General features: G+C 47.6%; 1 protein-coding gene across 5 annotated transcripts in view; it reads left to right on the top strand.

Moving 5' to 3' along the window:
- Nucleotides 1–2,572: 2,572 nt before the first annotated feature.
- FBXW10B (F-box and WD repeat domain containing 10B) overlaps nt 2,573–21,684 on the top strand; it is a 34,869-nt gene continuing 15,757 nt past the window's right edge. For 3 of the 5 annotated variants that reach the window (XR_016224334.1, XR_011383679.2, XM_008270697.5), the window contains exons 1-8: nt 2,573–3,225; nt 4,996–5,172; nt 7,323–7,523; nt 7,623–7,750; nt 10,233–10,355; nt 12,837–12,946; nt 14,065–14,265; nt 19,519–19,640. Coding sequence is in view for 3 of the 5 variants with exons in the window: in XM_008270697.5 (XP_008268919.3) it covers nt 2,721–3,225; nt 4,996–5,172; nt 7,323–7,523; nt 7,623–7,750; nt 10,233–10,355; nt 12,837–12,946; nt 14,065–14,265; nt 19,519–19,640 (1,567 nt within the window). In the remaining 2 variants the exon portion in view is untranslated. Of the gene's footprint in view, nt 3,226–4,995; nt 5,173–5,257; nt 5,312–7,322; nt 7,524–7,622; nt 7,751–10,232; nt 10,356–12,836; nt 12,947–14,064; nt 14,266–19,518; nt 19,641–21,684 lie in introns of those variants that run through there. The other 2 variants (XM_089318421.1, XM_089318422.1) reach the window with 2 other exon arrangements.

Here is a 21,684-nt window from a genome sequence, read left to right as displayed (position 1 = left end):
TTTTTTTTTAAGATTTATTTATTTACTTGAGAGGCAGGGTTACAGACAGAGAGGAAGATTCAGAGAGGTCTTCTATCTGCTGGCCAAATGGCCTTAGTAGCTGGAGCTAAGCTGATCTGAAGCCAGGAGCCAGGAGCTTCTTCTGGTCTCCCACATGGATGCAGGGGCCCAAGGACTTGGGCCATCTTCTACTGCTTTCCCAGGCCATAGCAGAGAGCTGGATTGGAAGTGGAGCAGCTGGGGCTTGAACTGGTGCCCATGTGAGATGGCAATGCTGCAGGAGGATGCTTAACCTACTACGCCACAGCGCTGGCCCCTCTACATGGCATTTCTAACACGTGAGGAGCTGTGCTAGGCCCACAATAGAATAAGCCAGAAGATAGCTAGTTGTGTCTTTTGATCATGAAAGGGTGATTTATTTATTTATAGGATAATATTATTTATTTGAAAGGCAGAGGGGGAGAGAGAGAGAGAGAGAGAGAAAGAATCGTTCTACTGGTTCACTCCTCAATTCTAAAATACCTGTAACAGCTGGGGCTGGGCCAGGGCGGAAGCCAGGAACCTCAAACTCAATCCAGGTCTCCCATGTGGGTGGCAGGGACCCGACTACTTGAGCCCTCATGTGCTGTCTCCCAGGGTGCTCATCAGCAGGACGCTGGAATGAGGAGTGCAGCTGGGACTTGGACCCAGGCACTCTGATATGAGATGTGTGCATTCCAAGTGTCGTGACTACTAGAACGAATATCCATCCCTTGCTGTAAGCTATTTTAAAAGGCACGATGAGCCCCTGATCTCTTTCTAGGGGTCGTAACTCTCAGCAGAAGGAAGCCTTCTGTTTGGGACTCCCCCAGGGGTCAGCAGTTTGTCTCTTACAGCTCCTGAATGTGTCAGGAGCCACAGCTGAAGGGTAAAGATTTCAGGAAACAGGTAAGGCTTTCATTTTCATGTCAGTTTTCTTTGAAAGACTACACACACACCCACACACACACACACTTCTTTACATGCATGTTAACATAAATATTGTAGTAGACATTGTTTGTCCAAGGCAGTCCTCCCAATGACAACAGGAGTTCCTGCCTATCTCTGGTTTTGCTTTTGAGATTTTTATGACCGAAAGTCAACCGTGGTCCAAACTGTGTCACATGATTACAAGAAGGAGGCAAGCACAGTATAGCAAGGTGTTTTGAGACCAAGAGAGGCCACAGTCACTTAACGTCTACTCCTAGTGTTACAATGGTTCTGTTTCACTATTAGATATTGCTGTATCTTACTGTGCCTACCTTATACATCACCCAAATACCTTTTCCCATACATAGGTATGTATAGGAAAAAATCACAGATGCAGGGTTCAATACTGTCTGAGGTTCCAGGCATCCTCTGAGGGTCTTGTAACGTATCCCCCCCAGGTAGGAGGGGACTATCATAATGATAATGATTGGAACTGGCATGTGGTATGGAGGGTTAAGCTGCTCCTTATGATCTTGGCATCACACATTGAAGTGTCTGTTGGAGTCCTGGCTACTTGGCTTCAGATGCAGCTCCGGGCAACCTGCCTGGGAAGGCGGCAGAAGATGGGTCAAGTGCTTGGGCTCCTGTACTCACATGGATGACTTGTATGGAGTTCCTGGCTTCTGGCTTTGGCCTGGCCCATACTGGCATTTGGGGCCATTTGGAAGAGTGAACCAGCAGATGGAAGATTCTCTCTCCTCTCTCTCTCTCTCTGCTTTTCAATTAAATAGATAAATCTTTTAAAAAATGATGATGATGATGATGCTAGGACAGTAGTCAGCGTATGTTGAGAGCTGTATATGTATCAGGAAATTTTGTAAGTGCCTTGCATATAGTATCTCAATTAATCACACAACTCTGATTTAGGAGCTATTATTATGTCCACTGTACAGATAAGGAAACTGATGCACAGAGGATTAAGAAAACTGCCTGTATCCTCACAGCCTTGCAGGCAGCGTGGCTGGGATCCGAAGCAAGGGTTCTGGCTCCAGACCCCAGGCTCCTTGCTGCTAAGCCAGACGACCTCCTGGGCACATTGGGGCATATGTCACTGTGGCTGGAAGCTGGCCACAGCATATTCTCAGCCGAGGGAAATTTTCTCCACCAGAGAGTGGCTTCCTGCAGAGATTTCTGGTTAGATTTCTGAAGCAATGCCATTTTTAAAATTTTTAAAAATTTCATTGTTACTGTGACGATTACTTCAGAAAAATGAATACCAACACATTCAGGATTATTGGGATGGCCGCCTTGTAACCGCAGTTTACGTCTAACTTATGTTCATGAACACTTGAAAGTCATGAAAAACAACAACTGCAGCTCAACGCCACGCTCCACATTATTTTATTTCCTTTCCAGAGGGCTCGTAGATTACTTCGACTCCACGCAGCTAAGTCTTGTTCTAGAAATGTGATGACCGGCTCTTTCAGTATATACAGCAACTGCCTCCCCTTTCCTCCGCAGTGCTCGGATTAGGAGATTTACGGTAAAGCCTTGTTTCCAAGGAGGTCGGGACAAAAAAAAAAAAAAAAAAAAAAAAAGCCAGACTTCTACCGGCAGTTAAGCTTTCCAACCATTCCAGCGATTTGTTCTCCGGGAGATGTTTATACCAGAAAAGGCTCAGCCGGGGGTATCTATCCGCTTCCCCTGTGCCTCGGGTCTTTGGTGGGGTTGCTAAATGGCCCAGGCTAAGATGAGCTGCTCCTCTCCGGATCATGGAAAACCTGGAATCAAGGCTCAAGAATGCCCCCTATTTCCGCTGTGAGAAGGGAAGCGACCTGGTCCCCGTGTGCCAGAAGTGCGAGACGTGCGTGCTGGCGTGGAAGATCTTTTCCACTAAAGAGTGGTTCCAGAGGATCAGCGAGACGTGGCAGAGGCGGTTCCTCGTCAGCATCCTGCAGCAGCTAAATCATCTGCACCTGCTCCACTATTTCCAGACCATCCTTCAGAGCACCCAGGGCAAGGACTTCGTCTACCACCGGGCCCGGATCTCGCGCAGCCGCAAGGAAGGGAAGGTCGTGAGGTCGTCCTTGAACCAGATGTTGGACAAGACAGTGGAGCAGAAGATGAAGGAGATATTGTACTGGTTTGGGAACAGCACGCACCGGACCAAGGCCAATTTCACCCTCTTGCTGCTGCAGATATGCAACCACAAACTGCTGCTCACTGCTGCCAATGTGATCCGAGTCCTGTTTGCCAGGGAGTGGAAGAGAGTTTCAGGTAATCAAGGACCAGGGCGCCCCCTAGAGACCAGAAAGCAAGACTTCAGGAGCCCGCGGGTGTGTAGACCAGCGTAGGTAGCCGAGGATTGTCCAGGGCACAGCACAGGGCTCTTTGAACTGGCACCCAACCTGTTTGCCCAAGGAGAGGTTGCTGAATGTGACTTCCTTCTAGAAGACTGTAAAATGATAGATGTACAAGGCAGAACAGAACCTTTGACTGTTGGGCATTTTAGTGAATTTCTGCACCCCTCCTGCCCAGAAATGGCTGGTCCCCCGCTTGTGGCTGGCTATGCAATGCTGGTGCCATTCCCAAAGTGGGGACTGCGCTGGGTTTGGCAGGAATCAGGTAAGGAAGAAGCTGCTGAGTCATTTTGTTCCTCAGCTGTCCTGCGTGGGAACCAGGCTAATACACATAGTCATCCCACCAAATTTCTTACCCATAAAATCAGACCTTGAAGTAGAGTTGATCCAACACTGGAGCTCAAGGGCAAAAATTAGTCCAAGGCAGTAGTTCCCAAGCTAAAGTCTGCATCAGGAGAACGGGTTAAACCGCAGATCTTTAGGCTCCAGCCTCAGGACTTCGGATTCTGCAGGTCTTAGGTGGGTCCCGAGATCCTGTATTACTTTCTTTTTAAAATATTTTAGTTTTTTACTTGAAAGGCTGAGAGAGAGAGAGAGCACTCCATGGAGGCGTGCTCAGAATTTGACGGCTTGAAGCTGGGCGATTCCTATCACGAATGAGACTTGAGTTGTGGTCAGATATGTAGGAGGTGGGGTTGTGGCACAGCTCGTTAAACCTCTTTTGGTGACACTGGCGTCCCACATCGGAGTGCCAGTTTGAATCCTGGCTACTCTGTTTGCAATCCAGCTCCCTGCTTATGTGCCTGGGAAGGCAGCAGAAGATGGCCTAGGTATTTGGGCTCTTGCCACCCATGTGAAGACCAGGATGCAGTTTACGGTTCCTGGCTTTGGCCTGGTCCTGATTTGCTCAGACCTAGATGTTACTGCTATTTGGAGAGTAAACCAGCAGATGGACGCTCTCTCTCTAGCTCTTGCCTCTCTCTCTCTGTTATTCTACCTTTCAAGTAAGTAAATCCTTTGAAAATAAAGAGTTAAAAAATGAAAAAAAAGGTATAGAAAATGGAATAAAAGCTACAATTATTTTGCTGGAAAACATCTTTAATATCCATGCATAGTTTTTTCATAATACACATTTCCCCTGAATGCTTTGAAGAATTTTTAAAGAAAGCTTTTATTTCATGAATACAAATTTCATAAGTACAGCTTTAGGAATATAGTGGTTCTTCCCCCCATACCCATCCTCCCACCCCTACTCCTGTTCCACCTCCTACTCCCTCTCCCATTGCATTGAAGAATTTTTTTTCAAAACTTTGAAACCCATTCATCCGAGAAGTCTTCAAAATATTCATGGAAAATGTGCATGATGAACAAATCCATGTACGGATTTCAATTTTGTTTGTATCAAAATAAACCAATCTTTTAATTCTGTTTTTTTTTTTTTTCCATGAACTTGTGGAAGGACCCTCGTGTATAGAACTCTCATACCTTTTCCATCGTAGGTGGGCTGCCAAACCTAACAGGGGGTTTTCTAAGATTTTTGCATGGAAACTTAGAGGAAACCCAGATCAACACAGACATAACTGCCTTGGTCCCTTTTGTGTATATTTCAAAGAAGCAAGGAAAATGGAAACCATTCCTCTCCCTTTCAATTTCACCCACACACCTGTCTCGGTCTTTTGTCCACCAGGGTTCGGTCCAGACTCTACTGATGTGCTTTTTTTCCCTGAGAAAGACTACAACTCCAAGTCTGAGACCTCACACGTCTACTGGGCTGCCAGACCCAGGCCTGTATCCTTCCCTTTGTCCAAAGCCTCAGGAAATCAACACACCCCCTCGGATAATACCGTAAAAGCACTGGACACTGGTACGTCAACTTTTAGCAAGAACGCTAACATAGGTTATCCTCAACTTAGATGATTTGACTAACAGGTTTTTTTTTTTAACTTTAGGCTGAGCGTGTCTGAATATAATCCCATCATCAGTCGAGGAGCGAATGGACTTAAGTTGGTTTCTGATTTTTTTTTTTGACTTACAATTGGTTTATCAGGGTACTAAGTTCATTCGTGACTTAGCAGTACTTTGGACGTAACAGTGGGTTTTCTGGAGAGATATAACCCCTTGTAAGTTAAGGAGCATCTGTCTATATAAGATTGGGAATTCCCAAGGGCTTTGGAGGGGCTGGCAGGGCCGCAGCACCTGGGGGTGGAGGATTTGGGGAATTAACATCCATTTAGCACCTACAATGTCAGGCTTTTTGATAGATATTTTCTCCTTCATTGACTCCTGAAGATTGACAACAGGAAGAACCAAGATTAAAATTGGTCAGTACGGCCCTAAAATCCATGTTTTAACATCTCTGCCATGGTGCCTCCAAGAGACACTGGAAAGAGGTAGAGATCTGAAGTCTCCCCGGTCCCAGGCCACAGTTCTGCCTCTATAGCCTTTATTTTTATTTATTTATTTATTTATTTTTGACAGGCAGAGTAGATAGAGAGAGAGAGACAGAGAGAAAGGTCTTCCTTTTGCCGTTGGTTCACCCTCCAATGGCCGCTGCGGCTGGCGTGCTGCGGCCGGCGCACCGCGCTGATCCGAAGGCAGGAGCCAGGTGCTTCTCCTGGTCTCCCATGGGGTGCAGGGCCCAAGCACTTGGGCCATCCTCCACTGCACTCCCTGGCCACAGCAGAGAACTGGCCTGGAAGAGGGGCAACCGGGACAGAATCTGGCACCCAGACCAGGACTAGAACCCGGTGTGCTGGCGCCGAAAGGCGGAGGATTAGCCTAGTGAGCCGCGGCGCCGGCCCCTCTATAGCCTTTAAGCTCTGGCAGGGTGGGCACCTTTAGGTTCAGCCTAGTGGTGTCTACTTTGACAGCACTGGATTCAGTCCCGAGGATGAGACTGAAGCATTTGGGGAATTTGGTCCCTGCCTTCAAGGCCCTCCTGAGTTTTTGAAGCAACAGATAGATGAAGGGTCATCAAAAAGTCCCTGGGAAATACTCATTATGAAAAAAGCTATGCACAGACTTCACAATTCTTTGCACCAAAAGTAACCTTATCTTTTAATTCTATTTTTCCCAGAGCTCAATGTATCACGACAAGAATGTCTTCTGAGAAACATGTCACTAGACAATTTTTTAAAATATTATTTATTTATTTAAAGTCAGAGTTACACAGAGAGAAGGTGAGGCAGAGAGAGAGAGAGAGAAAGAAAGAGAGAGAGAGAGAGAGAGGTGTCTTCCATCCTATGGTTCACTCCCCAATTGGCTGCAACGGGCGGAGTTGTGCCGATCCAAAGCCAGGAGCCAGGAGATTCTTCCGGGTCTCCCACTTGGGTGCAGGGGCCCAAGGACTTGGGCCATCTTCCACTGCTTTCCCAGGCCATAGCAGAGACTAGTGGAGCAGCTGGGACTCAAACTGGTGCCCATATGGGATGCCAGCACTGCAGGCACCAGCTATGCCACAGCACCATCCTAGACAATTTTGTTGTACTGTGAACAGCATGGAGTTGACTTACCCAAGCATGTGTAGCATAGCCTCCAACCCATTTAGGTGGATGGATGCCATTGTAGATGCAGTCCAACATTGACTAAAATGTTACACCATGCTTTTACTGCACACGGAGTGACCACAGAAAACACAAAGCATAGACTGTAAGCCACTTAGGGAAAATTTCAAATTCCCAAGATACAACAGTATGATAAATACCCACACGGTCATCATCCAGCTTCAACAGTTACCAATATTTTACTCATTCTCCCTTGAAAAATTTGTCTAGCATTCTTTCTTCCTGGAAATTCCGGACGATACCATTCCCTTTCAGACTTTGATGCTACTGAGCTGAAGAGTCTGAAAAGAACTTGTGTGACTGGCTCAGCAGTTTCCGCTTCTCATGGAGCAGAGGATGTGGACTGTGATGAGCTTTATTTTGGGGGCGAGCTTTGCACGAGGGCTGATTCTTGGCCTGGAGTGACGGCAGAGACCACTCAAATATGCACCCTTCTCTGGCTTCACTCTAGCGGGACCATGGAGGAGTTCGCTCCAGTGTATCTCGGAGATGAATAGGCTGTTTACTGGAAAAGCAAGCATATCCAAGCCAGGGTTCGACCCCTACAATCTGCTCATGAGCGTGGACGACATCAGAGACCTGTCTTCTGGGTGCAGCAAATACCGGGACTTTATCCGCTACTTGCCCATCCACCTTTCCAAGTACATTCTAAGTATGTGGGGGGATCGTAGGGGGCTTCTCAGAGACCTCTCATCTGGACCCAGTTCTGGGGTTTCCGGGTCCATCTGTATCTCCCTTCCCTCTCCCCCAGGAATGCTGGATAAAAATACCCTGAACAAGTGTGCCTCTGTGAGCCAGCACTGGGCCGCCATGGCTCAGCAGGTCAAGATGGAGTTGGCCATGCATACTTTCATTCAGAACCAGGTTGCCGTGTTGCAGGTACTTGCTGGCTGGGAGGGGAACATCGGGACACCAGCCTCATCCCCATGTTGGGGTTGACCTGAACCTGAACTTTTCCATCTCCCCGGTAGACCCCTGGCTGTCCTCCAGCTCCACATGTGGCCGTTGTACCTTCTTTGGCTTCTGCAATCACTTTTTTTATTTTTATTTATATATATATATTTTTTTTTGACAGGCAGAGTGGACAGTGAGAGAGACAGAGAGAAAGGGCTTCCTTTTTGCCGTTGGTTCACCCTCCAATGGCCGCCACGGCTGGTGCGCTGTGGCCGGCACACTGTGCTGATCCGAAGCCAGGAGCCAGGTGCTTCTCCTGGTCTCCCATGGGGTGCAGGGCCCAAGCACTTGGGCCATCTTCCACTGCACTCCTGGGCCACAGCAGAGAGCTGGCCTGGAAGAGGGGCAACCAGGACAGAATCCGGTGCCCCGACCGGGACTAGAACCCAGTGTGCCGGCGCCGCAAGGTGGAGGATTAGCCTAGTGAGCCGCGGTGCAGGCCAACAATCACTTTTAAATTCTTGGTCTGGACTGGACTTCCTGTGGATCCCCCTGTACTCTCCATTTGTCATTGCATCTAGCAGGGACAACGTGTATGTAAACCTCAAGGGCACAGCGTGGCAGAGTCTTTCCAACACTTCCTTCACACAGCGGGGAATTACATCCCCGCTCCCCCAGGATTTATATTACTATTTACACAATAAGAAAGACACAGAGCCGGCGCCGTGGCTCAATAGGCTAATCCTCCACCTTGCGGCGCCGGCACACCGGGTTCTAGTCCCGGTTGGGGCGCCGGATTCTGTCCCGGTTGCCCCTCTTCCAGGCCAGCTCTCTGCTATGGCCAGGGAGTGCAGTGGAGGATGGCCCAGGTGCTTGGGCCCTGCACCCCATGGGAGACCAGGAAAAGCACCTGGCTCCTGGCTCCTGCCAGGATCAGCGCGGTGCGCCGGCTGCAGCGGCGGCCATTGGAGGGTGAACCAACGGCAAAAGGAAGACCTTTCTCTCTCTGTCTCTCTCTCTCACTGTCCACTCTGCCTGTCAAAAAAAAAAAAAAAAAAAAAAAAAAAGACACAAATATGCCTCTGGGTCAGTCTGATAGGATACACAGAAGTTTACAAGGCCTCCACGTACATGTTTAGATTAAAATGCAATTTTCTCCCTAATAGTAATTATCTCAAACATTTTTACTTCTTGGTTGCTTGTTCTAAGGCTAACCCTACATCATAGAGTCCTGATGGCTTGGATTTTTTCCCCAGCAGAGCTAGCTGACAGGGCATGAGAAGAAGCAGGCATGGAGAGGCAGATTGTCATCTGGAATCTGCTGACCACCTTTTGCCGGTCTCCGGCCAGGCATTTGGTATCCATTATCCTCTGCATGCAATGTCTGCGTAATCAGCCAGGTCTTGGCCTGCCTTCCTCAGCCAGCGCCTATCTATCTTTCAGTTTTTGCCAAGAAATATTTTTTTTCCTTCTTCCGGGGGGAGTAGGAACAAAGAGTAGCCAATTTTCTGTCTATTTAAAACTAATTTAAAATTTTTCTTTAATATTGTCTATATTTTTCAAGTACGATATGAGGTTTTATTTTTTAAGATTTATTTATTTATTTGAAAGTCAGAATTACACAGAGAGAGAAGAGGCAGAGAGAGAGAGAGATCTTCTATTAGATGGTTCACTCCCCAACTGGCCACAAAGGCCAGAGCTGCACAGATCTGAAGCCAGGAGCCAGGAGCTTCTTCTGGGTCTCCCACTTGGATCATCTTCTACTGCTTTCCCAGGCCATAGCAGAGAGCTGGATCGGAAGTGGAGCTGCTGGGACTAGAACCAGTGCCCATATGGGATGCCAGTGCTTCAGGCCAGGGCGCTAACCTCCTGTGCCACAGTGCTGGCCCCGATATGAGGTTTTGAAAGTAAATACTTTGTGGGATGGCTAGTTAGATAACCAAAAAATGTATCACCTCACAGACTTCTCATTTTTGTGATGAGAACACTGACCATCCGCTCTTGACCCTTTTCAAAAATAGACTATATTGTCATTAACTATAGTCACCATGGTTACAACAGATCTCTTAAATTTGTGCCTCCTATCTGACTATAATTACATATCCTTTGACCAATATTCCCCCATCTTTCGCTCCCCACCCCAACTACCCCAGGAATCATCATTATACTCTCTACTTGTGTGAGCTCAATGTTTTTAGTTTCAGCATGTAAGTAAGATCATGCATTTTTGACTTCCTGTGCCTTGTTTATTTCAACATAATATCCTCCAGGAATACCCATATTGCAAATGATAGGACCTCCTTCTTTTTCAAGGCAGACTGGTGTTCTATTGTGTGTGCACATCACATTTTCTTGATCCGGTCACCCACAGACGGGCTCTTAGGCTGGGCACTGTGAATGATGCTGTGATGAACATGGGAGTGCAGGTATCCAAAAGTAGCATTTTCTGTCTTTTGTTTTTTTCCAGGGATCCTTCATGAGAGGAGTAGATCCTAATTACGCCAACAAACTGTCTATCCCAGTTCCTAAAATGGTAGAGGATGGCAAGCGCACGCAAACGAAAAATCCAAAATTGAAACTGAGGACAAAGGTGCGTCCCGGTGGGATCCAGGGCAAATTGCGGTGAAAGTCACATTTTTATGAGCCATTGGAAGCCTGAATTTCAGACTCAGCCTGCAAGGAAGGGCAGAGGATCCTAGCAAGGATTCCTTGTTCCCGAAAGGAGACCAGAAGTTCTTCCGTGTTGCTCTTCACTTGCAAGTCACTTCCGTTCCTTAAGTTTTGATTTCCTCATCCGGTAAATGAATAGATTGATTTCACTTCCTCTCACGGTTTTCCCTTCCTTCAAACCCCATGGCCATGTCCCCTGTCTTTGGCACTGGGTCATCCAGTGGAGAGTTCAGAGGCCAGGAGCGATGTCATCAGAGCTGGGATCCCGTAACCCCTGTCAGCCCACACATCTCATGCTACTCCAATCTGTTTCTCAGGAATGAGCACAACATGGCGGTAGGATCAGGGTTTGGAATGAATTCAACCTCCTCAGTTCTCATGGTCAGGTTCATTCTCTGGGATGCAAGAGGAGGCCTCCCCACCAATTTGGGGGCAATAACGACTGCATTTGAGCTCCATGCTATGCCTATCTAGGAATGGTTGTTATTCCTAAAATAATCAGATTCCTGCTCCCTTTTCCCTGTTCAAATTCCTTCTGTTTTGAAGTCTATGTAAACGGCTGAAAAGTGACACTTACTGAGGGGTGGTCTGACTGTGGCTTTCCATAAGGTAACTGTATGGGATAAAATTTGAATTTGAGGCTGGCGCCGCGGCTCACTAGGCTAATCCTCCGCCTTGTGGTGCCGGCACACCAGGTTCTAGTCCCAGTCGGGGTGCTGGAGTCTGTCCCGGTTGCTCCTCTTCCAGTCCAGCTCTCTGCTGTGGCCCAGGAAGGCAGTGGAGGATGGCCCAAGTGCTTGGGCCCCTGCACCCGCATGGGAGACCAGGAGAAGCACCTGGCTCCTGGCTTCGGATTGGCACAGTGCACCGGCCGTAGCGGCCATTTTGGGGGTGAACCAACGGAAGGAAGACCTTTCTCTCTGTTGCTCTTTCTCACTAACTCTGCCTGTCACAAACAAACAAACAAACAAAACAAAACAAAAAAAGACTGAAGCAGTGATGGGGTCTTCTAGAAAGGGTGAGGCTGGATTCTTCTGAGGGGTGATACTCACAGTAGGCGCTCTACTGAGTCCACACACTATGCCTGGCACTGTGCTAAGATCTTTGTATGCATCATCTACTTGATTTGACCACAGGCCAAGTAGATGTCATTGCTCCCCGTTTATGGATATGGAAATGAGGGCCATGGTCTTAGAAGACTCGCTCAGGTTCATTAGCAAAGCTGGGATTGAAACCAGGTCCTTTTCCTCCCAATGACTGCACCGCTCATAAAACTTAGGAGAGAAGCAAGAGCCAAGGGATTCTCACCTGCAAAGCCTCATTTAATTCCAGTGGGGGCTATGGGAAGCTGCCTGGACACTGGAGAGGAGGAAGACCGGCAGATCTTTCTGGGGAGAGAATTCTAGGTGGGCAGCACTCCTTGCTTAAAGATTAAGAAAGGGAGTGAGTGGAGGGCAGTGGTCTCTCCTGGGGGAAGAGTCGAAAGGCGTGGAGGAGACTTCAGAGATGTGTCCAGGAGGACTCTCAGATACAAAGGTGGTGCCCTGGTTTGCTCTGCCTTTATGCTAAGCCCAGGCTGGGCTTTCTCTCCTGCTAGTCTAGTGGGAGTGTGCCTTGCTGCTGTTCGAGGGTGGACTATGCTTGGGCAGACACCTAGGCCAGAGTTTAGCACGGCTGGAGTGCCTTAGCTGTGCAGAAGGTGTGTGAGGGGGCAAGGCGGGCATGGAGGGACCGTGGGAGGGAGTGAAGAAAGGAAAGAAGGGAGGAAGGATTGGGAAGCCAAGAAAAGCACCCCGATTGAGACGTGATAACACGTACTTCCCTGCCTCGAGTCCCAGACACCTCATCTGTAAAATGATGGGCACCCTTTGTGGGCAAATGGGCTGCTTTGTGAGGCAGCTGTGGGGATCAGTGACAACTGTGGATGCACAGGTGCACGACATTGTGGAAACTCAAGTGTGCAGAGTGTGTGGCAGTCATTTCTCGTGTGGCTGAAGTTCCTGTGAGCATGTTTTGTACCATCAGGTGCACGTCTATAAATGTGAAATCTCAGCTTCACTGAATCGGCTTGTCGAAGGCCACCTATGACCTTGTTCCATGAGCAGACCCTGGACAAGCTCATGTTCAAAGAGGCTGGGAGTGGGATTCAGCCTTGAAAATTCATGGAATCAGAGCACATGGGAAAAAGAGAGATGGGAGAAGAGCTAGGGCCTTTGACTCAATGTTTTCTAACTCAGGGATTACTTTGGTGCCTCGTCATTGGTCCTGTCCCATCACCACATGGCAGCAGCCACGCTCTTCAGAGAACCATCCTTGTATCTTTGCCAGGGGAGATTCTAGGGGGCATGCAGACCCTGATAAAGTTCCTACCATACTCTAACTCCGCAAATTCACTTGTTAGAATGACTACAACCTGTGGACTGCATACCAGAACCAAGAAACTCAGCAGATCCAGATGGAGGAGAGAAATGTGTTCTGCGGGACCTACAATATCCGCATTCTCTTTGACACGTAGGTATTGGGGTCACGATCTCCACCTTCAGGGGACTCATAAATTGTCCAACCCTTGTAGACATGGAAAGGTGGTCCTTGTCTCACCTCCAGCTCCATCCTCAAACTTGCATGAGATCTCATTTGGGCAATAGGTATTTGATTTTGCATCACTCAGGTAGTGGGCAGAAGACACTTCCCTTTTATAAATTTTGGGGTATACTAACCAAGTCATGTGCATGAGATCCTTTGTTGGAATACAAGGGCACTTCAAAATGCTCATGAAAAAATGGAATTGCAAGATAAGTTTATTTTGGTGTAAATTTTTTTGAAATCCATGCATACCTTTTTCAAAACATGCACTTTCCATGAATTTTTTTAAACCCATTGTATATACCCACTGAATATTGGTTAAGATGGGAAATGCAATATGTATAGGGCTTTATAGTTGTTCTTCTGACTTTTTAAAACAGATTTATTTATTTGAAAGGAAGAGTGACAGGGAGAGGAGAGAAAGAGACAGAGATCTTCCATCAGCTCTTTCCCTCCCAGATGGCTGCAACAGCCAAGCTTTAGTCTTATCAAAGCCAGGAGCTGGGACCTCCATCTGGGTTTCCTATATGGGTGGCAGGGACCCAAGTACTTGGACCATCTTCCACTACCTTCCCAGGAGCCTTAGCTGGGAGTTGAATTGGAAGTGGAGCAGCCAGGATTCAAACAAGAGCTCCTGTATGGGATGCTGGCACTGGAAGCAGCAGCTTAACCTGCTGTGCCACATCCCCGGCTCCTCATCTGAGCTCTTCCATGATAAAAGGTTTCCATGGCCAACCAAGTTTGGAAAACGCCACACATACTAGTCTCTCTCTTGGGAATTTAGCACACACAAGCAGATTAAGAAAATGTTTGTCCTCTATCTTTAGGCTTTAAATCCACCTGAAATGGAAGTTTGTTATGGTGTGAGATAGGGATCCACTGGGTCCAACTGAGACTGGACTTTGCCTTCTGTTGCCTCTCTGGTTGAAAGGCCCTGCATTTTCCTTTACACCAGCACTGTTGGTGAAAGTCACGATGCTAAGTTCCAGGAAGGACACTAACTCTTCTTTCGTGTTTAATTCTCCTTCTCTCCCCTGGCAACTCAGGTGGGACCAGAACAGAGTCATCCACTACTCTGGGGGAGATTTAGTTGTTGTGTCATCTAATCGGAAGATCCATCTTCTGGATATCGTACACATTAGAGAGGTACCCGTCGAGTTCCGAGGCCACGCCGGGAGCATTCGGTCTCTTTTCTTGTGTGAGGAGGAAAACTTTCTCCTGAGCGGCAGCTATGACCTAAGTATCAGGTAAGCAGCCGAAGGAGATCACGAACCCCACATGCACCTAGGGCCTACAGGCAGCTCCCTACCTTTCACAGCATAGTCTTTGCCTAATGGTCAACGCTGTCTTGGACATGTTTAAGATCCTCCCTACAGCACAGCCATGATGACTGGCCCCTGTGATGCCTTTTTAAAGTTTCACTTTGGCCGGCGCCGTGGCTCACTAGGCTAATCCTCCACCTTGCGGCGCCAGCACACCGGGTTCTAGTCCCGGTCGGGGCTCCGGATTCTGTCCTGGTTGCCCCCCTTCCAGGCCAGCTCTCTGCTGTGGCCCGGGAGGGCAGTGGAGGATGGCCCAAGTGCTTGGGCCCTGCACCCCGTGGGAGACCAGGATAAGTACCTGGCTCCTGCCTTTGGATCAGTGCAGTGCGCCGGCCGCGGCAGCCATTGGAGGGTGAACCAACGGCAAAAAGGAAGACCTTTCTCTCTGTCTCTTTTTCTCACTGTCCACTCTGCCTGTCAAAAAAAAAAAAAGTTTCACTTTACACTCATTATTTCCAGTTTTACCTGTCATCTTTAGGTCTGAAGTCTACCTAAGACTGAGTTTTGTTATGGCATGAAGTAGGAATCCAGTTCCTTCTCCTTCTTTCTTTTTTTTTTTTTTTTAAGATTTATTTTATTTGTTTGAAAGGCAGAGAGACACAGAGTGAGAGGAAGACAGGGAGAGGGGGATCTTCCATCTACCAGTTCACTCCCTAGATGGTCACAACAACCGGAGCTGAACCAGGCTGAAGCCAGGAGCCAGGGACTCCATCTGGGTCTCCCATGTGGGTGGCAGGTGTCCAAGCACTTGGACCATCATTTCTGCATCAGTAGGGAGCTGAACCAGAAACAGAACATCTAGGACTGACACCGGTGTTGTGATTTGGGATGCTGGAGTCACAAGTAGCAACTTAACCCACTGCACAACACTGGCCGCTTCTCTTGGTTCCTACCTTGTGCATCCGCCTTATGTTTCCTTGAACATCCATGCTACCATCTAGTTGGGGGCTTCTAGGTCTGGGTACGCATTTTACTACTTGCTTCTCTAGCAATGGATACTTCGTCCCCTACGCATGATGTTGGCTGAACATCTTCCTATTCGTCTCTGATTACAGAGACTAAGATATTCTCTAGGGATATGCTCCCAGGAGTGGGCTGGCTGAGGCACAGGTTAGGCAGCGCCTAACCTAACTAACAAGTCCAGAATGACCCACAGGTCTGCACTGTCACCCAGCAGGTCTCCTGTGTCTGCGTCCAGACCTCATCCAGCTTTCCCATTTCTGCCAGATGAATACGTGCACAATCATTTCTGTTGCTCTGTTGCTCCTTACCTGCACCGTTATCTTCTTTTGTAATGTTTCTTTTTTTAAAGATTTATTTATTTATTTGAAAATCACAGTTACTCAGAGAGAGAAGGAGAGGCAGAGAGAGAGAGAGAGAGAGAGAGAGGTCTTCCATCCTCTGGTTCACTCCCCAATTGGACACAATGATCAGAGCTGTGCCAATCTGAAGCCAGGAGCCAGAGCTTCTTCCAAGTCTCCCATGTAGGTGCAGGGGCCCAAGGACTTGGGCCATCTTCTGCTGCTTTCCCAGGCCATAGCAGAGAGCTGGATCAGAAGTGGGGCAGCCGGGACTCGAACCGGTGCCCATATGGGATGCCGGTACTGCAGGCGGCAGCTTTACCTGCTACGGCACAGCGCTGGCCCCACAGTTATATTCTTTTGTAAACTGCCCACTGCGTCCTCTGTCAAGTTTTCTACCCAGACCACTCAGTTTTCTTATCTATTTGCAGTTCCTTGCATTTCCTTACAGATGTTGGTCCCTTGTCAGTTTTAAAATATCATCTCTCACTCTTCCATCTGTTAACTTTGTCCATGATTGAGCCAGAATTTTTACTACTGACTTAAGAAACTCGATGGTTGATCAGACTGGTTCCCCCCGCCCCCCGCCAAACTCACATCTTCTTATTTCAAAGTCACAGAAATCCTTTCCAATGTTTTCTTCTATTGGCTTTACAGTTTTACCTTTTGCATTCAGTTCTCAATCCACTTGGAGTTCAACTTTGTATGTCATGTTAGTTAGGGTCTCCATTTTATCTGTTTACTTTCCAATAAAGTGAGCAGTTTTCCCACTCCATAGCAGCTCGCCGTGTCTCCCACCGCTTTGGGTAATCCCCTGACAATTTCCTATATGTGCACGAGCATGTCTGAGCTCTCTATTCTGGTCCATTGATCTGTTTCTGGTCCATTTTCTGTTCTTGCATCAAAGCCATTTTAAAATTTTTTTAGAAGGCCGGCGCCGTGGCTCAATAGGCTAATCCTCCACCTTGCGGCGCCGGCACACCGGGTTCTAGTCCCGGTCGGGGCACCGGATTCTGTCCCGGTTGCCCCTCTTCCAGGCCAGCTCTCTGCTATGGCCAGGGAGTGCAGTGGAGGATGGCCCAGGTGCTTGGGCCCTGCACCCCATGGGAGACCAGGAAAAGCACCTGGATCCTGGCTCCTGCCATCGGATCAGCGCGGTGCGCCGGCTGCAGCGGCGGCCATTGGAGGGTGAACCAACGGCAAAGGAAGACCTTTCTCTCTCTGTCTCTCTCTCTCACTGTCCACTCTGCCTGTCAAAAATAAAAAAAAATAAAAAAAAATTTTTTTTAGAATACTTATTTATTTATTTTGAAAGTCAGAGTTACAGAAAGAGGGAGAGACAGAGAGAGATCTTCCATCTACTGGTTCACTACCCAGATGGACACAACAGCTAGTGCTGGGCCAGGCTGAAGCCAGGATCCAGGAACTTCTTCCAGGTTTCCCATGTAGGTAGCAGAGGCCCAGGTACCTGGGCCATCATTGTTGCTTTCCCAGGCCATTAGCAGGGAGCTGGATTGGAAGTGGAGCAACCTATAAAATTTGCAATACTATTGCTATTATTAATGACATCTTACTTTTCTTTCTATTTTCAATTTGGTTGTTCCTGGTATAGAGAAATGTTACTGATTATTGTAATTTGATCTTGTATCCAGCAACCTTGCAAACCTTGTCTCAGTAGTTTTAAAATATTGGATGCTGGGGTCCATGCTGTGGTGTAGTGGGTGAAGCTGCCACCTGCAGTGCCAGCATCCCATATGGGCGCTATTTCGAGACCTGGCTGCTCCACTTCTGATCCAGCTCTCTGCTATGGCTTGGGAAGGCAGCAGAAGATGGCCCAAGTGCTTGGGCCCCTGCACCCGTGTGGGAGACCCAGAAGAAGCTCCTGGCTCCTGCCTTTGGATCGGCACAGCTCCAGCTGTTGTGTCCAATAGGGGAGTGAACCAGAGGATGGAAGACCTCTCTCTCTCTCTCTCTTCCTCTCCTTCTCTATGTAACTCTCACTTTCAAATAAATAAATAAATCTTTAAAAAAACCTTGGATGTTGATTTGGTTTTTCTGTGTAGATGGTCTCATTAACTGCAAATAATGGCAATCTGCCTTCTTTTCTAATGCCTTTACTGCTGTCTCTTTTTTCCTTATATATTTGCCTAGGCTTTCCTGGGCCCTGGTAACCAGTAGTGGAAAGAGTGGGCATGCTTATCTCACTTCCCTTGAAGAGAATTCAGCTGTGGTTTCTCTGTTAAGCATAATAGCTTGTTGTTATCACTTTGGTTTATGGGTTTTATTAAGTCAAAGAAGGTTCTTCTATTCCTATTTTTCTTTTTCTTTTTTTTTTTCATACCATACATTTTTATTGTCATGTTTGGGATATGGCAACTAAGGCAGTTAAACAGGAGAGCAGCCCCGGTTCCTCAAAATGTCAAACACAAGAAAAAGAAAAATGACAAAAGGAAAATAACAAATGGGAAGCATGAGTTTTCCAAATCAAATGAGTTAAGAGTCTGGGTGAAAAGACCTTGACTTGTTCAGTCTCTTCAACAACAAACACTGTTTTTCTTTTTTAAGATTTACTCATTCATTTTGAAAAACAGATGGGTTGGGGAGAGAGATTCCATCTGCAGGTTTACTCCTCAAATGGCTCAAATGGCTAGAGCTGAGCCAGGCCAAAACCAGGAACCAGGAACTCCATCTGGGTCTCCAACATGGGTGCAGGGGCCCAAGCACTTGAACCATCTTCTGCTGCCTTCTCAGGTGCACTGGCAGGGAGTTGGATGGGACTTGGAGCAGCCAGGACTCAAACTGGCACTGCTATGTAGGATGCTGGTGTTGTATATACACAGGAGAGCATTTACTAATCATTTATTATGTGCCAAGCCTCATGATGACTCTACAAGTACTGTTATTATACCCAATTTGCAGATGAAGAAACTGAGGCACAGAGTAGTTCAGTAAGTTATCCAGGATTGCACAGCTAGAAAGTGATGGGACTGGACCTCTAGAAGCTGGTTCTAGAATCTCATTAGCGCACCACTGTATTTTGCCATGTCAAAAGACCCAGGCAAGCTCAAGTGGAAGTCTGTGTTAATGACTTGAGACATGGCAGGCATGTTTTCTTACTGAAAAACAGCACGGCTCATGTGTGCTCCCATGCGCCCCTTAGCTAGGTTGTAGATGCACGTAAAGTATTTCCCATCTAAGTGACTGTTGTCACTCATTTGAGAACCAGCTCAGCCACTGAATCGGAGCCATGGATTCTAAGCCTGGTGGTCATCCAAGGGGGTGACCAGGGTCATCAGGGGCCCTTCCCCCTAAAACCAACTGATACATGCCAGGCGTTGTCTACGTGCTGGGTATTGTTCTACTACTACGTGCATTAGTGCAGGCCTTCTCTGCTTCAGCACCACTGACCGACTTGTGGGGCTGGCAGGGTCTTCATCATGGGGGCTGACCCGGGTGTTGTAGGAGGTGCAGCAGCCCCCTTGGGCTCTGTGCACTTCCTTCCTCACCTATGATCACCAAAAAAGTCTCCAGACATTTCCAAAAGGCCTCCGGGGGTAGAAGTCACCCTTAGTTTACAATTGTTATATTGAATTCCACTCTAAAATCCCTATGAGGTAGCTCTTGTTACCATCATTCCCATTTTCTCAGGAGGCAATGAAGCTTACACAGGAATTAAGTAACTCTCCCAAAATTACACCAAACAGATGTTGCAACTGAGATCCAAACCCAGGTCTCTGACTCTGAGTTTAGCCATGAAACTGCTGCCTTCCAGCTACCTACTGACCTAATGGGCCTCCGTGTAGAATAATCTGCAAGTCCCTTGTAAAATCTCAAAAAACTTTTTTATTTTATTTTATTTTTTGCCTGATTCCTGCAGATACTGGGATCTGAAAAGTGGGGCTTGCCTCCGAATCTTCAATGGCCACCAGGGGACAGTCACGTGCATGGATTTATTCAAGAACAAGCTCGTGTCTGGGGCAAAAGATTGCCAGGTGAAAGGTGAGAGAAAGCAATGCCTTAGATTTTCAAGGAAGTTTCTCCAAATCCGCGGGTTACCAAAATACTTGTGTCTACAGTTACAGGCAATCATTTATTCTTCACACATCCATCCATCCATCCATCCATCCATATATCAATCTAGCCCATCAACAACTATTTGTTGAATACTTGCAATATGTTAGTTAGACACTGTGTTAGATGTTAAAGAGAAAAAAATATGATATGGTCATTTAGATGTGTTTTTAAAAAAATTTTCACTAGGCTCTTAGTCTCCTAATGGAAGCAGATATATTAATATATAATGGGGGACACAATAAGTCCCTGTGAGGACAGCTACCATTTACTGAGCACCCATCATGGGATAGAAACTGGGCCAGGTGCTTTACTATCACTTTAATTCTCCCACGAATCCCATGAGGTGGATATGGATGCGAAATCCAGAACCCAGAGAGCAAAACAACTGGCCCTCAATCAGAGATGTTGAATGGTGGAGGGGATTTGAACCCACAGCTGGTTGGCTCTCAGTCATGGGTCCTAACTGTAGGCAGAGTTCTAAGGAACCACAGAACTAAAAGTCCATTAGGGGAAGCTCCATGTAGAAGTGTGGTCTTGAGATTGGGTAGTTTCACAGGCAGGGTGTCCCAGAGGAGAGAACAGCAAAGACAAATGATTGCAGTAGGAAGTGTAGTCGGGGAATTTCTCACTGTGTGAAGTGGCTGGACTGCAGCGTGTGGTGTTGGCACTAAGGCAGGTGTGTGTGTGTGTGTGTGTGTGTGTGTGTGTGTGTGTCTGGGGCCATTTGGGATCATGGCACTAAACTAGACTTCACCCTGTGGGACACAGAAAAGCCATCAGTGCATTTGAGGGTGGGAATGGACACAATGGAGTGTGTATTTTCCAAAGATGACTCTAATGAGAGTTGGGAAGAGGATTTGGAGACCGGGTGACCCATGTGGGGAAAAGGGGACAAAGTAAGACACTACTCAGTCTAGAGAACTGTCATGATGTCTCCTGAATTCAAGCAAACAAACAAGCGTGGAGAACATCAGAGAGATGTGACTTAACGTTTGATGGCCCAGACGGAAGGAGAATTGGCAGAACTTAGCCACCAGCTGGATGGGAAAAGCGAGGAAGATAGGGGAGAAGATAGTTAGACCAGTGGTTGGTTTTTATTTTTTTTTAATATTTATTTTATTTATTTGAAAGGGTTACAGAGCGAGGTAGAGCGAGAGCAAGAGAGAGAGAGAGAGAGAGAGAGTCTTCCATCCGCTGGTTTACTCCCCAGATGGTCGCGATGGCCAGAGCTGAGCTGATCTGAAGCCAGAAGCCAGGCTTCTTCCAGGTCTCCCACGTCGGTGCAGGGGCCCAAGGACTTGGGCCATCTTTCACTGCTTTCCCAGACCATAGCAGAGAGCTGGATGGGAAGTGGAGCAGCCAGAACTTGAACTAGAGCCCATATGGGATGCCAGTGCTGCAGGCTACGGCTTTAACCTGCTGCACTACAGCGCTGACCCCAGACCAGGGGTTGGTTTTTAAAATGCTGGCCACTGGGTGTATGGAAATCCCATATTGGAAATAGAGTCTACAGGGAAAGAGCGGGGTAGGGCAAAGAATGGGGGAGGAAGTCACAGGTTCGATTCTGGACATGCTGAGTGTGGTAGACAAGATACTGGTCAAAGATGATCCCATGTTAATGCTTGGAACCCGTGACTGTGCTACTGTGTCTGGCAAAGGAACCCTTGCAGATGCAATCAAGGACCTTAAAATGGAGAGATTATCCTGGATTCGTGGGGTGGGGCCACTGTCATGGGCACACTGAGCCCTTACAAACAAAGAAATGCTCCTGGCTGGGAGCAAAGGGAGCTGCGACCATGGAAGAACGGTCAGAGAGATGCAGCATTGCTGGCTCTGGAGGTGGAGGAAGCCACGGAAAGTGTGTGGCCTGCAGAAGCCTACCCAGAGGGCGAGGAAATGGATTCCTGCAGAGCGTCCGTCGTCCGTGGAGGAGCCCATCCCAGCCGACACCTTGATGCGTGACATCTTG

This window comes from Oryctolagus cuniculus, chromosome 17, assembly GCF_051225735.1.
Source record: "Oryctolagus cuniculus isolate XC-2025 breed Fujian yellow rabbit chromosome 17, ASM5122573v1, whole genome shotgun sequence".
Classification (NCBI taxonomy): Eukaryota; Metazoa; Chordata; class Mammalia; order Lagomorpha; family Leporidae; genus Oryctolagus; species Oryctolagus cuniculus.
Note: the sequence above shows the minus strand (reverse complement) of the source record. Positions and strands in the feature narration are given on the sequence as shown.